Here is a 15,965-nt window from a genome sequence, read left to right on the forward strand (position 1 = left end):
ACCTTTTCAACAAACTGACCTTTGCTTGTAAAAGTTAAACAGTCGGCCTTTTGTAAATTCTGGCGGTTTTCAGCTTAGGAAAATGTGCCGGTGTCACACAATTTGGACCCACAAAGTGGCTCGTTGCCATATCTAGTTGAAAGTTGTTTCTAGTTAGTGTACAGAATGATGGCTTCCATTAGCACATGTCCATGTGCGGATCGCTGTGCCTCTCTCTCTTTCCTCTTCCTGTCCTTCCCCAGTCCTTTTCCTCTCACCCCCACCCTTAATCTGCCCCCCTCAGCGCATGCGCTCCCAGTTCACGTTCTGCCCCCTTTTGAATCAGCAAAGATTAAATTCTTGTAGATTTTTACAATAAAAGAATCTTGTTTTCTCTTAGCAGTTAATATGTTTGATTGCTGTGTATCAAATAACCTTATGAACTCTAACTCTGGAAGGCTGTGTAGCTCTCAGAGGATGCTGGAGGTCAGCAGCCTTCTCAGCGCTATCATCTTCCCTGGCCATGTCAGAGAGAAGACAAGGTTTTTAGAGTGTTTGCTGGCATTAGAGCGTAGCACCTGCCGCACTTGACCGGAGACTTCAATGCCGCTGTGTTGCTTTGTGGATTCACTGGGCTTTTTTTTTTTTTTTTTTTTTTTTTGAGAAAAGGAAAAAAAAGTGTCCGCCTCCTCCCAGCCTCCCATTTCCCTCCCCCTCCTCCCACCCTTCTCCCCCTCCCCTAAACTCCTTCACTGGGCTTTTGTTGATTATTTTGAACAAGTTTGGGCACTTGCCAGTCACTTCTGTCTTCCTGTTGCTTCATTCTCTCCTGGTACAATCCTTTTTGTCCCCCATTGTGTTAAATGCCTTTCTTTTCTGCATTTTCCTCCTTTTCACCCCTCACTGTGAGAAGCCACTCCCAAGAAGGGGTGACCCATGTGCAAGCCCCACCCTTCTCACTTTTGCACTTCGAATTATTTGACGTAGCGCCGTGGCTCATATTTATAGGATGGTGGCATATCATGTTTTCAGAATTTGGGGAATGCCAGTATTTAGAACTAAAACATAAGAAAAAGCCTGTGAGCTTAATAGACCTTTTCATTAAAAAACAACAACAACAACCTTTCATTTACATTTATTTTATGCTGAATTTATTTCTGTGTCATAAGTTTTTGTCTCTTCAGTTCCTTCTGGGATATATTTTTCCTGTACAGCCTCCCGCTTTGGCTTAGGAACAATGCTTTCCTGTTCAGTGAGGACCATCTCAGTTTACCAGGGAAGCTTGCACAAGGTGTGTTAGTCAAGGTTCTCGAAGAAACGGAACTGATAGAATGAACACACACACGTGCGCGCGCGCACACACACACACACGCACACACACACATACATATGTATATATAATCAGGGTAGATGAACTTGCCAGTGGGAAGGAGGGCAAGCAGACAGAAAACACCAACTTCCTTCTGTCCTTTTGTATGGGCTGCCACAGAAGGTGTTGCCCAGATTTAGGGAGGAACTTCTGCCTTCAGATGATCTGGATTTAGGGTGGGTCTCCCACCTCAAATAATACAACCTAGAAAAATTCCTCACAAGGAATGCACCATATGGCTTGGGTTTTAATTGCTTTCAAATGTAGCCAAGTTGACAGCTAAGGCTAGCCATCACACGTGTTAATCTGACCATGAGCTCTGCAAGTCTGGCGTGTATCTTGGGTGTGTTGTATATCTGCATATACATGAGTAGAGAGTCTACATCTAAGTCCTTGAACTTCACATGACTCCCTATGTTGCTATGCTTGTACAGCAAAAATCCAGCACTGCTTTTGGGCCATCAGTTGTGTGTCCAGCCCCAGTGCTTGACCTAGACATGCCCACAGAGTCCACCACTGTACTTCCAGAAGGGTATACATTGCTTTTTTAAAGTGACATCCTTCAGATACTTGGTGGCTCTTTGGATATGCATAACCTTGATGAACTGATAATTTGGGTGTTTTAAAGTGAACACAAGGATTCTGAACCTCTTGCATGATTTTTAGTGTTTTCTGGGATGAGAGTAGGCCTTCAGAGGGACATGGACCTTTCTGCCAGTGCCTGGTCCTGCTACTCCATGGCCACCCCTCTTGATGATCCGTGCCTGATAGTGGCCTGTCTGACTTGGGGCTTCAGAGTGTATGTCCCTCTGCACTAGGCACTGCTGCCTCTGGGAAGGACCAGTGACCCTGCAGTTCACATCCCCAGGCCTGGATGCAGGCACCCCTAAGCCAGTGCCCTGAAGCCAGGAGGGTAACAATGGTGGAAAACTGAGCTCTCTGGTCCCTCACCCCCACTCCCCAGAAGCTTGATCAACTTTTTAATATCAAAACCAATACCTGTCACGAAGTCAAACAGCATAGAGGCATAAATGGGCAGCTTTCAGGCAGCAGAGATTTACTGCTTATGCTCCTGAATGTAAGATCCAGGGCCAAGCTGCTGTGGTGAGGGCCAGCTTATTTCTGTGTAGGTGGTGCCTTCTTATGGTGTCCTCACATAGCTCGATCTTTCTTGGGCCTCTTTTTATAAGAGTGCTTACCCCATTCATTGTGGTCGTTTTCATAACCCAGTTTCTTCCCCAAGGCCCCACATCCTAATACTATGGCCCTGGGGAGGAGGACTTTGATGTGACTTTTAGGTGAGATGCAGCGTTCAGACCACAGCACCTTTCACTCCCTTGCTAATATTCGTATAACTCTACTGTATTCCTTGATGTGTCTTTGTTAATATTAAAAATAGATTCATATTCTACCTGTTTCACTGCAAATTCCTTTCTTTTTATACTATCTCTAGGTTAGTAGATGGAAATATGTCTGTGTATATATACGCTTGTGTTTAGGAGATTCTCAGAGGGCTAGAGGGATGAATGCTGAGTTAAAGGGTAGATATATTTTGGTTTAAAATACTTTGAAGTAGTATTTTGTTATGTAGTATTATCCTTTATTTGTCTAAGAAATTGTCAAACTTTTTTTCAATGTAATAGGGGCTGATTTATATAGGAACACAATTATGTAATTAAGAAGTAAATACAAAATAGGGGTGGGAATATGGGTACACTCCTGTAGTATCAATACTTGGGGGGCTGAGGCAAGAGGATCATTCATTTGGGGCCAGACTACATAGCAAGACCCTGTTTCAAACAAAACTAGACCCAAACCAGAGGCATAAAAACGAACTCATGTAGGAAACATGATTTGGGGCCCTGCAATTTATTTTAGAAGATGCTTTAACTTTTAGCTTTTCTGTAAACGCCAGTCTCTGACGTTTCAATGCTTGGTCCTCAGTTGGTGGCCCTGTTTGGGATAGACTTATGACATGGGGCCTGGGGGATTGGGGATGTGTCAATCAGGAAAGTGCTTGTTGGGCAAACAGGAGGTAAAAGGCCAGGTCTGGGTGCCCTGTGCCTGTAACCCCAGCACTCTGGAGGTAGAGACAGGCAGCTCCAGGAGCTTACTGGCCAACCACCCAAGCTGAATGAGCAAGCTTCGGGCTCAGCAGGAGAGCCTGTCTCCAAAATAGGTTGGGTGACTGAGGAAGACATCACCTCTGACCTCCGTACACATGTGCCACACATGAACATGTATACACATATACATCACATACAGAAATTAATATCTTTCTAGAAACTTTGAGAAGACATTGTAATTCACTGTTGGAGTGGAAATTGACAGGTTTTTTTGTGGTTTAGATACCGTCTAGTAAAATTGTATACCCAATAGGACAAAAACAATTCCATGAACGAAGATATTCATTGTACGTTAACATATTAGCGTGATGAGCAGTTGTTTTCATAATTGTACATTAGTGTGTTGGTTAAAACCTAATAGCAGCTAACTGCTTGTGAATCTTTACCAAGGCGTTTGCTTGACAACAAATGCCAGGCATTGTTCTAAGCAATCTGCATGTGTTATTTAATCCTGAGAACAATGCTTGGATGCAGCACTTTCATTATCCCACATTTGTAGATGAATAAGGCATTGAGAAAAGACTATGGTGATGACGTCGTAGATGAGTGGAGAATGTGAGGGAGTGGGTGGGAGCCCAAGAAGATTCTTAGGTTGCAAAGTGAAAAAAAATTGTACTATTATTCCTGGCTATTATATTATTTTCTTTTAAAATAAATACTTTAAAAAGTTATTAAAGATGTTTGGCATATGACCGAAGAATGGATAAGGAAAATGAGATACATTTACAGAATGGAGTACTACACAGCAGAAAAAATGACATCTTGAAATTTACGGGCAAATGGATGGATCTAGAAAACATCATATTAAGTGAGGTAACCCAGACCCAGAAAGACAAATATCGTATGCACTCACTCATAAGGTGGGTTTTAGACATAAAGCAAAGAAAACCCAGCCTGCAATTCCAGAGAATCTAGACAACAGTGAGGACCCTAAGAGAGACATACATGAATCTAATGTACTTGGGAAGTAGAAAAAGACAAGATCTCCTGAGTAAGTTGGGAGCATTGGGGACCATTGGAGAGGGTTGAAGGGGAAGGGAGAGGAGGGGGAGGGAAGAGAACAAAAATATATAGCTCAATAAAAACAATTTAAAAAAGTGTAGGCCAGGCTGACTTTGAACTTGTACATGCTTCTTGCTCCAGTCTCCCAAGGGCTGGGATTACAGGCATAGGTTTCCACACACAGCAATGCCTGCATTTTAGTATTTATGTGGCATGGCCCTAGAAAATCAATTTGAAGAAGTCTGAGCAAGGACTCAGTGAAAACATGAACTGGACAGCTCTATGGGTAGGAGGAAGGTTTATTGTAAATACGAAACTATTGTGTAGCTCTTGCTCAGGTGATAGAGAATAGCCAGAGGCATTTGGGGGAGCTCAAAGCACCATGGCCACCTGTTAGGGACAAAGAGAGTAGCCAGAAGGTTGGGGGATGCCTCATCACTTATAAAGAGCAGGTAGCTTCAGAGCAGAGGAAGCTGTAAGCTGGAGCAGCCTCTCTCTCTCTCTCTCTCTCTCTCTCTCTCTCTCTGAGGAAGCTGTAAGCTGGAGCAGCCCCCCCCCCCCCCCCTCTCTCTCTCTCTGTGTGTGTGTGTGTGTGTGTGTGTGTGATTTGGGAAGATTGGCATGAGCAATTGGACACATAATTCCCAACACAATTTTACACAACATCTGCCATGCAGATGAGGGCTGTCTTATTTGATCAAAGTTCACTCCTAATCAAATCTGGGTCATAGGCTACATCAGGTCACAACATCCATGATTACCAGTTTGTTTGTTTATTTTGAATTAAAAAAATTGTTTTTCAAGACAGGGTTTCTCTATGTACCCTTGGCTGTCCTGGAACTTGAACTGTAGACCAGACTGGCCTTGAACTCAGAGACCTGCTTGCCTCTGCTTCCCAAGTGCTGAGATTAAAGGTGTGCGCCACCATGCCTGAGGTTGATGGTGTTAAAGCACCTTTTCATGCACTATTGGCAGCATTTGTATGTTGTGTTAGCTGACTTTCTGTTGTTCTAGCAAATTCCTGGATAACCAACTTAGAAAAGGTTTACTTTGGCTCACGGCTTTTAAACGTTCTAGTCCACAACTGAGTAGATCATTGAGAACTCAGTGGGAGTGCTGGGTAGTGATGGTGTTGAGTATGTGTGCAGTAAATCTGATCCCCTGTGACTGGGAAGCAAGAGTGGAAGGAAGGAGAGAGGGAGGAGGAAGGCAGGGACTCAATTCCCTTCAGGTTAACAGTTCACCCTGGGAACAGAGCCGAGTTCTTTTAGCCTTAGTCCATCTTTGATTAGCCTTTGTGTTACTAAGTTACAATGGTTCTTTTGTGTTCTGCCTGCTAGATCCTTATCTGCTGTATGTTTTGTAAGTATTTCTCTCAATCTGTATATTGTCTTTTGTTTATAATGCCCTTTGATGTACAAAAGGTCTTAGTTATGTGTAGCCTTGGCTGTTCTGGAACTCATTGTAGACCAAGCTGGCCCTGAACTCACGGAAATCCACCTGGCTCTGCCTCCCAAGTGTGAGATTAAAGGTGTGCGCCAGGACACCTGACTTTTAGTTTTTATAACTGCTGAGATTTCCCTGACGCTATCTGGCTCAAGATTTTTCCTGCCTTTTAATTCTTTAATAGGCAGAAAGTAACAAACAAACCAAAAAGGGAACCTGATCAGGTACCCCAGACAGTAAGTATCACTTTTGTTCTAGGCTCTGAAGGGGAGGACCCGGAACATCACAGATCTACTCTGGTTTATAAAATGCATGAAATCAGTGTCCAAAGTTACAAAACCTTTCACATGTCAGCGGAGTTTGAAAGCACATTTTATGCCAGCTCTACCGTTCAAGTTTACTCTCACGCTGGTCATGAAGAAAATGTGTGCACGTCAGTGTTGGTGGGAGGGATTTCTGCTTCCGTGGAAATGTGGGCTTGGAAGGGAGTGATGCAGCATAGCGCCAGTAGGGGGCGCTCTTGGCCTGTTTGACAGGCGCGGTTTCCTAGGCTCTTGTTTTGTTTCCAAAGGCAGAATTCTCACCAGCTGCAGTCTTCTCAAAGTTAGTGTGCCTGTTTTTAAACAGAAACGCAGTGTGCTTACCTTGTTAATGAGCTCATACTGCCGCATGTCAGTAGCAGAAGTATGCTTTCAGTGCTTTGTGTATAGCTTTATCTCAAAAAGCAAAGAAAAAAAAAAGCAAAACGTCTTATCATGGAATGCTCTCTGATAAAGCCAAGTAGGTATCCAAAAATAATTGAGGTCATGCAAGCTAAGCAGAACCAGTATTGATACTCTAGCAGATGAAACTAGGTGAGGGCCCGATGGCGTTTCTTTCCTGCCCAGGCTTTGCTTTGATGGGAACACTGGCGATTAAGCCCTCTGCCCAACAGTTCTGTAGTTTGCTAGATATGCCCATAAATGGAAATGTGTGTTGATACAGACAGAAGGAAGAAGGCTGTGGATAAGAGAATCAGGGGCTAGAGAGGCAAGATACCAATGCTACAAGACTATTCCAGGGATTTTAATAGGTCCACTTGTGACATCTGAGGCAGTAAGTTTTGAATGTATACTGGTATCATGTGTGCCAGTATCAAATATGAGGATTCAAAGCTTTTACCACTTAAATGTCAATAGTGAGTACTCAGATACTTCAGTCATCCCACAAGATCCGTGTTCAGTGATAGTGTTAGTGAGAAAAGGGTGTGGCTATAGTGTCTGAGCAGTTGTAATGTATTTGTACGCCTGTATGAAAGGGTGATGTTTTCAAGACAAGGTTTCTCTGTGTAACAGTCCTGACTGTCCTGGAACTCACTTTGTAGTCTAGACTGGCCTCACAGAGATTTGTCTTCCTCTGCCTTCCATGTGCTGAGATTAAAGGAGTGTGCAACTACCACCCATAATAATTTTCTTATCTAAAATAAAACCAGAGAGTTTCCATTGTGCTTAGATGGTTTTTAAAACCTATTCCTTAGAAAAGTCCATATATCAGTTACTTCCTTGTGCATTGTGGCCTGTCTTGCCCGTCCCCTATGCCAGGCCTTGCTTCCTAAGGCTCCACAGTCTCCCCCAACAGCACCACCACCTGGGGACCAAATGTTTGAACACGGATCTGTGGGAATGGTTTACATTCAAACCTTAATAGTCCTTGCCACTTTGTGAAAAATCACTATGTATCTTTATGCTTGATTTTTAAATGTGTGTATGTTTGGGAGGATGTGCGCGTGTGAGCACGGATGTCCAGAGTCTAGAAGAGGGCATCTGCTCCCCTGGAGCTGGAGTAAGAGGTTGTTGTGAGCTGCTCAGTTTAGGTGCCACAGCAAAATAACTTCTGTGTTGTTCCTTTCCGTGGCTGTGCTGAACCTGTGGCCGAGGCAGTCTTGTTCCAGAGTGTTTCCGTGGCTGTACTAAAACCTGTGGCCGAGGCAGTCTTGTTCCAGAGTGTTTCCGTGGCTGTGCTGAACCTGTGGCCGAGGCAGTCTTGTTCCAGAGTGTTTCCGTGGCTGTACTAAAACCTGTGGCCGAGGCAGTCTTGTTCCAGAGTGTTTCCGTGGCTGTGCTGAAACCTGTGGCCGAGGCAGTCTTGTTCCAGAGTGTTTCCGTGGCTGTGCTGAACCTGTGGCCGAGGCAGTCTTGTTCCAGAGTGTTTCCGTGGCTGTACTAAAACCTGTGGCCGAGGCAGTCTTGTTCCAGAGTGTTTCCGTGGCTGTGCTGAAACCTGTGGCCGAGGCAGTCTTGTTCCAGAGTGTTTCCGTGGCTGTGCTGAAACCTGTGGCCGAGGCAGTCTTGTTCCAGAGTGTTTCCGTGGCTGTGCTGAAACCTGTGGCCGAGGCAGTCTTGTTCCAGAGTGTTTCCGTGGCTGTGCTGAAACCTGTGGCCGAGGCAGTCTTGTTCCAGAGTGTTTCCGTGGCTGTGCTGAAACCTGTGGCCGAGGCAGTCTTGTTCCAGAGTGTTTCCGTGGCTGTGCTGAAACCTGTGGCCGAGGCAGTCTTGTTCCAGAGTGTTTCCGTGGCTGTGCTGAAACCTGTGGCCGAGGCAGTCTTGTTCCAGAGAGTTTCCATGGCTGTGCTGAAACCTGTGGCCGAGGCAGTCTTGTTCCAGAGTGTTTCCGTGGCTGTACTGAAACCTGTGGCCGAGGCAGTCTTGTTCCAGAGTGTTTCCGTGGCTGTACTGAAACCTGTGGCCGAGGCAGTCTTGTTCCAGAGTGTTTCCGTGGCTGTGCTGAAACCTGTGGCCGAGGCAGTCTTGTTCCAGAGTGTTTCCGTGGCTGTGCTGAAACCCTGTGGCCGAGGCAGTCTTGTTCCAGAGTGTTTCCGTGGCTGTGCTGAAACCCTGTGGCCGAGGCAGTCTTGTTCCAGAGTGTTTCCGTGGCTGTGCTGAAACCTGTGGCCGAGGCAGTCTTGTTCCAGAGTGTTTCCGTGGCTGTGCTGAAACCCTGTGGCCGAGGCAGTCTTGTTCCAGAGTGTTTCCGTGGCTGTGCTGAAACCTGTGGCCGAGGCAGTCTTGTTCCAGAGTGTTTCCGTGGCTGTGCTGAAACCTGTGGCCGAGGCAGTCTTGTTCCAGAGTGTTTCCGTGGCTGTGCTGAAACCTGTGGCCGAGGCAGTCTTGTTCCAGAGTGTTTCCGTGGCTGTGCTGAAACCCTGTGGCCGAGGCAGTCTTGTTCCAGAGTGTTTCCGTGGCTGTGCTGAAACCCTGTGGCCGAGGCAGTCTTGTTCCAGAGTGTTTCCGTGGCTGTGCTGAAACCCTGTGGCCGAGGCAGTCTTGTTCCAGAGTGTTTCCGTGGCTGTGCTGAAACCTGTGGCCGAGGCAGTCTTGTTCCAGAGTGTTTCCGTGGCTGTGCTGAAACCCTGTGGCCGAGGCAGTCTTGTTCCAGAGTGTTTCCGTGGCTGTGCTGAAACCTGTGGCCGAGGCAGTCTTGTTCCAGAGTGTTTCCGTGGCTGTGCTGAAACCTGTGGCCGAGGCAGTCTTGTTCCAGAGTGTTTCCGTGGCTGTGCTGAAACCTGTGGCCGAGGCAGTCTTGTTCCAGAGTGTTTCCGTGGCTGTGCTGAAACCTGTGGCCGAGGCAGTCTTGTTCCAGAGTGTTCATCTGTTAAGGATGGAGCAAAGGCCTGGCAGCTGGGGCAGCAGCTGAGGACTCACATCTTGAAATGCATGAAGGAATCAGAGAGCCAGCTAGGAATGGCCTGTGGCTTTGAAACCTGAGAACTATGCTCCCTGTGACAGGGCCACCCCTTCTAAACCTACCCAAACAGAGGGACTTGTCATTCAAACCATCACATATTCCTAATCGCTGGTCACCCCCAACTCCAAGCACAGTTGTTACAATAACAAGATTCTACAGACCCACGATGTCTTTAGGAGTACTCGTGAGGCATTACAGGACAATAGGTCACTTTCTGAACGCCCCCTTCTCCTTTGCATATGTTATTTCCTGTGCCCAGAAGGTGAAGCAGAGCTACCCTCCTGTCCACCTCATGCCAATCTGTCATACTTGTCTTTCAGAATTCATGCCAGGTGTGTTTTTATTTTCATTTTCTAAAAACTATTCCTGGTTCTGTCACTGAAAGCTGGCTTACCTTTTGGTGTTTGTGGGATGCAGAATGAAAAAAAAAAAAGCATATCCTGTGCGCTCCTTCATATAGATGCATGCATAACGTGCATCTCCATCTGCTTGTAAATGTGAACCATGTTTGTCATTTTATACACAGGTATTTACAGAAACACCCCAGGGATAGCACTGTCTGCTCCTTTCAACCTGTGAGGGCAGCTGTAGACCTTCCGGAACCCTTGGGAAAGCACTCCTCCTCAGCACAGTTCACTGTCTACCACCCCCTCTGGAGGCCACTCTCATGTCCAGAAATGTTACATTCATCCATCTGCCACGCCCTCTAGAGGCCACCCTGAGGACCAGAAACATTGGACCACAGTCCTCATCTCTGTTCATTCTCAACCTTCTTGGTTCTCATTCATTCTTTAGCAGCAGAACTGTGGGGAGAGGGGGATTGAGGGCTCTGTGAGGCCACTGTAACAATGCAATGTCAGCAGAAGTTCATTTGCTCACACTTTGAACTCAAGCATCCCAAATTAGGATGTAGTCATCAGGTGAGAGTCCCCTTTTGGGGACTATAGAGAGTCTTGCATACATTTCTCTCTGTGCAGGCTGTGGGCAATCCTTGGCATTCCTTGTCCACAGCTGCCTCTTCAGCCACTGATTCTCTCATCCTTGGCCTTCTTCCTTCTGTCTGTCTTCAGAGAGGTCTCTTTCTTTTGCCACCTGGTTTCTCTAAGGTATATCCACTCTGTGGTATAACATTATGCAAAATAATGCATAATAAACGTCGAAATGCAAAAAGCAAGGTTTGTTGTGTGTGCACAATACAAGCTGGCAGGGACTTCATCAGTGCAGCAGCGGCAAGCGGAGGCACCCCACCCTTCTAGAGGGCAGTATTTAAAGGCAGAAAACAGAAAAGTTACATTAGCAGGGTGTGTGCTGCCAGGTGATCCTATCTACAGCAGTTGGAAAGTTAGGGATTTCCTTTGGATGGTCTGTTCCTGGGTGGTGCCTGGGTCATCTCAGTTTGTGGTCTTTATCTATTGAAACCAGGTATTGCTTCAGGGTAAACTACTGAGACTCAGGCCTCTATTGAGCTTGTCAGGGCTGGGTCCTACATTATCAGTAGCAAAATTATGGTTATGAAGTAGCAACAAAAATAATTGTATGTATGGCTGGGGGTCACTACAACATGAGGAATTGTATTAAATGGTCACAGCATTAGGGTGAGAACCACTGCTCTAAGAGATGCTGATTTTAACTGTTTGAATTTACTAAGTATCTTGCGATTGGTGTTAAGTATAAGTCCTAAACATGTTGTTATTATTTTCACATTCTCAACATTTATAGCCCAAGAAAATAGTCTGTTGTGTTTAAGATAATTAAAAATGTTAATACTGTTTTTTCAAAGATAAAATTTAATTCTGAGTTTTTAATTTTCAGCCAGAAAACCTTGCTCAGAAGCTTCCAAACCTTGTGGAACTGTGAGTCTGTTTATTCAATTTTTAAAACAAACAAAAACAATCAATCAAACAAAAAAAAAACAAGAATGGGAATTTTAAGCTATTTGAAATTTGTTGCTTTTGAATGTGGTTGTCATGTTGTTGCTATGGGTAGACCAGATGCTTTGCTAACTAACCCCCATGGTGTGTTAGAACCCTTTAATGTGTTGAAAAAGCTCAGCTCAGGCAATGAAAATGCTTCTTCTGGGAAGTCCATACAGTTTCTGTAGACCTACTGTGTGCAGATTTGACCATGCGCTATTAGTGGTTAGGTCATGATTAAATAGTATATATTAAATGCTTAATCCATTCAATCCCCTAGTCTTTGTGAGTCTCCGTGAGAGTGTTGTGACATGTCTTGGCCTCTACATCATCAGCCATGTGACTCTGCTCTAGCCTTCGCTTCTTTTGCCAATCTATTTAGGGCTTCAGCTCAGCAGATATGGGAGCCCAAGGCCTTCTTAGTTCTTCAGTTGCTCCTTGCATGGCTCTGGACTTGCTGATGCCCCACATGGGCCAGGGGCTGCTGGGCTGACGTCCCACGTGGACCAGGGGTCTACTGGGCTGACGTCCCACGTGGGCCAGGGGTCTGCTGGGTTGACATCCCACGTGGGCCTGGGGTCTGCTGGGCTGACGTCCCACGTGGGCCTGGGGTCTGCTGGGTTGATGTCCCATGTGGACCAGGGATCTGCTGGGCTGATGTCCCACGTGGACCAGGGGTCTGCTGGGTTGACGTCCCACGTGGACCAGGGGTCTACTGGGCTGACATCTCATGTGGATACTCCCTACCAGCTTTTCCTTCACGTTTTCTGGTTTGTGTCTTATTTGTTATAGCTGTTTTCTATTACCTCAGGAAGCTGTGAAATTAAATAGTTGCCTGAAATTTGTTTCAGTTTAGCACTGGGATAGGTTTTGATTTTTTGTTTTTGTTTTGTTTTTGTGCTAGAAATTTTGGACTTACCCTTGATAATAATATTTATATGTCTACCTTACTAGAGTATATATAAAATATCTGTATCCCTACCTTACTAGAGTATATATAAGAACAGCTAATAATATCTGTATCTCTACCTTACTAGTGTATATATAAGAACAGCCTGCCAGTCAAGTTGCCAGGCAGCTCTGAGACCAAGTGAATAGTGATTCTTTGGGAATGTGGCTTGGGAAGCCTGCTCACCCAATTTTCTCCCAGGCTACCACTTTTCAGTTTGGGTGTGAACTCTTGGTTTTTCTTAGTTCTGCAGACCTAAACAGTGGGGTATGGGGCTAGCACCCATGAAAACAGAGCTCACAGGCCACTATCTGATACACCACAGCATTTTTCTTCCATAGATACCCCCATGTCACTGTAGGCCTTGGTCTAGTTACCATGGTTGTATGTATGCTGCTTCTGAAAAAATTTTTACAATTGTCTCATTGATTTTATGGAAAAGAGTTCTTTATCACTTTTACTCAGAATTATTAGTTTTTTTTAAAAAAAACATAACAGATTGCCAAATAATTTTCTAGATTAACTGTTTCTTTTGACATTTCCCTGGTGTGTTGAACCACCTCCCCCAACAGGAACTCACAAGCCCAGCTTGGCCTCAGACTTGCTGTGTAGCCAAGAATGACCTTAAACTCCTTCCCTCCTGACTACCTGCCACGTGCTGAGGTACAGGAATGTACCACCACACCCAGCTTGTTAGCTGCTGTACGTGCTGCCGTGACAAAATGCCTGAGAGATGCTACTCGGGCAGCGGTTCACAGCCTTCCAGTGCCGTCACCCTTTAATCCAGTTCCTCGTGTTCTGGTGATCCCAAACATAAAATTATTTTCATTGCTGCTTCATAGCTGTAAATTTGCTACTGTTAGAATCATAATGAAAATACTTTTGATAGAGGCCTGCCAAAAGGGTTGAGAACCACTGACTTAGGGGCAGAGAGACTTAACTGTGATTCACAGTTTCAGAGGGATTTCAGTGAGTATCAGGGAAGGTGTAGCGGTGTGGCTCAGCACTGGGACTGGCAGAGACAGCTCTCCCATGTGTGGGAAGGGGGCAGAGAACAGGGAATGTAGACCATTTAGACTCTACTTCTTCCGCCAGGCTCCTGCCCGTGAGACGGCACCACTCACTCAAAGCCTATCTTTCTCCTCAGTTAGTTCTCGCTGGCAATGCCCTCACAGGCACACCTGGAGGTGCGCTGCAGTCTCCTAGGTCATTCTTTGTCTGGTAAAATTGACAATAAAGATTAGCAGTCACAAGCAGTAAGACTTCCCTCCTTAGTGTCAGGTGTTGTCCCTGGTTCTCATTCCGGCCGTTCTGATGTGACTGTGGTTTATCACAGCGAGGCTTCATTTGTGTTTCCCTAATGGCTGGTGATGCTGAACGTCTTTCATGTTCCTGCTAGTCACCTGAGCCCCAACTGTCTGTTTGATAATTCCTGATGTAGTCTGCGCTTTTCTTGTCCAGCGCATTACAAGTCCATCTTCCAGGACGCAGCTCAGCTCTTCCATTCTTTTGCAGAGTAAAAGCTGGCCACCTCAATAAAATCCAGTGTGTCAGTTTTGTTTCCACGTACTGTGCTCTGATCTCCAAGTGGAAGCCTGGGATTCAGTGGTTTTCTCCTTTTTCCTTCCCTAAAAGTCGTGTTTCTGTTGTCTCGGTCGCCTCCTGTATTTTTGAGTGATGCTTTTCTGGGATGAGGGTCTTAATTGCTAGCATTCCTGTCTTTCAGCATTGTGGAGGTGTTCATTACCGCTGGCTTGGACTTTATCAAGATACACCTGTTTCTCTTAAATTTATTCCTTTGTGTAAAGGTATATTTTTCTCCTCTTGATCTGGTTTGAAGAGTTTCCTTTTAAAATTTTAAAATTAACTTCTTTCTGTGGTGGTACTGGGGATGGCGCCCAGGACTCTGTGTGCTAGGTGAGCACCCTGCCTTCCACAGAGCCGCCCTCACAGCCCCAGGAGCCTCCAGCTTTTATTCCACTCCGGAAGAATTTGATCTTGAACTTTGTGGTTTTCTTTTTCGTCTTTGAGTATACTGAGTATTCTAGGGTTTATTTTCTTCACCTTTGGATAATCCTTGACATCAATGCATCAGGTGTTTTTAGTCCCTCTGCTGCCTTTGGCCCCTACCTGTGACACTCCTGTGTGTGCATCGAGCTTTTTAATACATGCCCCGTAATCGACATGACTGTTCTTCTTCAGCATCTTTCTGCATTGTGCTTCTGCTTTGATAAATTGTATTTTTCTGCCCTTGAGGTAGGTTAGTATGTTAATGCCATACAGTGATTATATATTATGCATTTTCATTCTTTACATAGATGTCTTTGATCTCTAGACATTTTATTTTTCTTTATATTTTATAGTTCATAGATTTCATCTAAATATCCTATCTTAGTTAGGGTTTCTATTGCTGCAGCAGAACACCAGGACCAAAAAGCAAGTTGGGAAGGAAAGGGTTTATTCTGTTTATACTTCATCATCACTGTTGATCACCAAAGGAAGTCAGGACAGGAACTCAAACAGCACAGGAACCTGGAGGCAGGAACTGATGCAGAGGCCACGGAGGGGCGCTGCTTACTGGCTTGCTCATCATGGTTTGCTCAGCTTGTTTTCTTATAGAACCCAGGACCACCAGCCCAGGGATGCCATCACCCACAATGGGCTGGGCCCTGTTGTGGGAAATCTTTCATACAGAAGGAAATTCCACGTAAGGGTGCTCCCTCAGTGATCACTAACTGAGAAAATGCCTTACAGCTGGATCTCATGGAAGCATTTCCTCAACTGAGGCGCCTTCCTCTCTGATGACACTGGCTTGTGGCAAGTTGACATGCAAAACTAGGTGGTACATACCTGATTATGATAATTATGGCTAATTAAATGTTCTTGTTTGCTAATTATTTGCATAGTGGGTTTATTTATATTGATTGGGTTTTTTTAAAAAAATATTTATTTATTATGCATACAATATTCTGTCTGTGTGTATGTCTGCCGGCCAGAAGAGGGTACCAGACCTCATTACAGATGGTTGTGAGCCACCATGTGGTTGCTGGGAAATGAACTCAGGACCTTTGGAAGAGCAGGCAATGCTCTTAACCACTGAGCCATCTCTCCAGCCATTGATTGGGTTTTTAAAATTGTTTTCTGGTTTGGGTCATTTTCCTTATTGGATTATGATTTATAAATTTCCCATAGTTGTGTTTTACATAGTCTACATTTTTTTTTGTGTGTGTGTGTTTTGGATTCTGCTGTTTCCTGGCATTTTCGTTTGGTTTGTGTATGGCATTCTTAGAATAGATGTAATCTCAGATCTAAGGAGAGGTTAGCTTTCTTTGCAAATGCCCAGGCTGTCTAGGATGTCCCCCGAGTGCCCTGGGTAAGTGCAGGGTTTGACAGTATGCTTGAGTGCCTGCCTCTCACTCCAGAGAGCTTTGTGGACTGTTCAGCTGATAGCTCTTCTC

At 45.1% G+C, this 15,965-nt stretch overlaps 1 protein-coding gene across 4 annotated transcripts in view; it reads left to right on the forward strand.

The window, feature by feature from the left end:
- Lrrc28 (leucine rich repeat containing 28) overlaps positions 1–15,965 on the forward strand; it is a 101,985-nt gene that overhangs the window by 5,169 nt on the left and 80,851 nt on the right. For all 4 annotated transcript variants that reach the window (XM_041657960.1, XM_041657979.1, XM_041657989.1 and 1 more), the window contains exon 3: positions 11,458–11,498. In XM_041657960.1, coding sequence (XP_041513894.1) covers positions 11,458–11,498 — 41 coding nt within the window. The remainder of the gene's footprint in view (positions 1–11,457; positions 11,499–15,965) is intronic.

This window comes from Microtus oregoni, unplaced genomic scaffold, assembly GCF_018167655.1.
Source record: "Microtus oregoni isolate MIOR12 unplaced genomic scaffold, Mior012 000000F_ref0000247, whole genome shotgun sequence".
NCBI lineage: Eukaryota > Metazoa > Chordata > Mammalia > Rodentia > Cricetidae > Microtus > Microtus oregoni.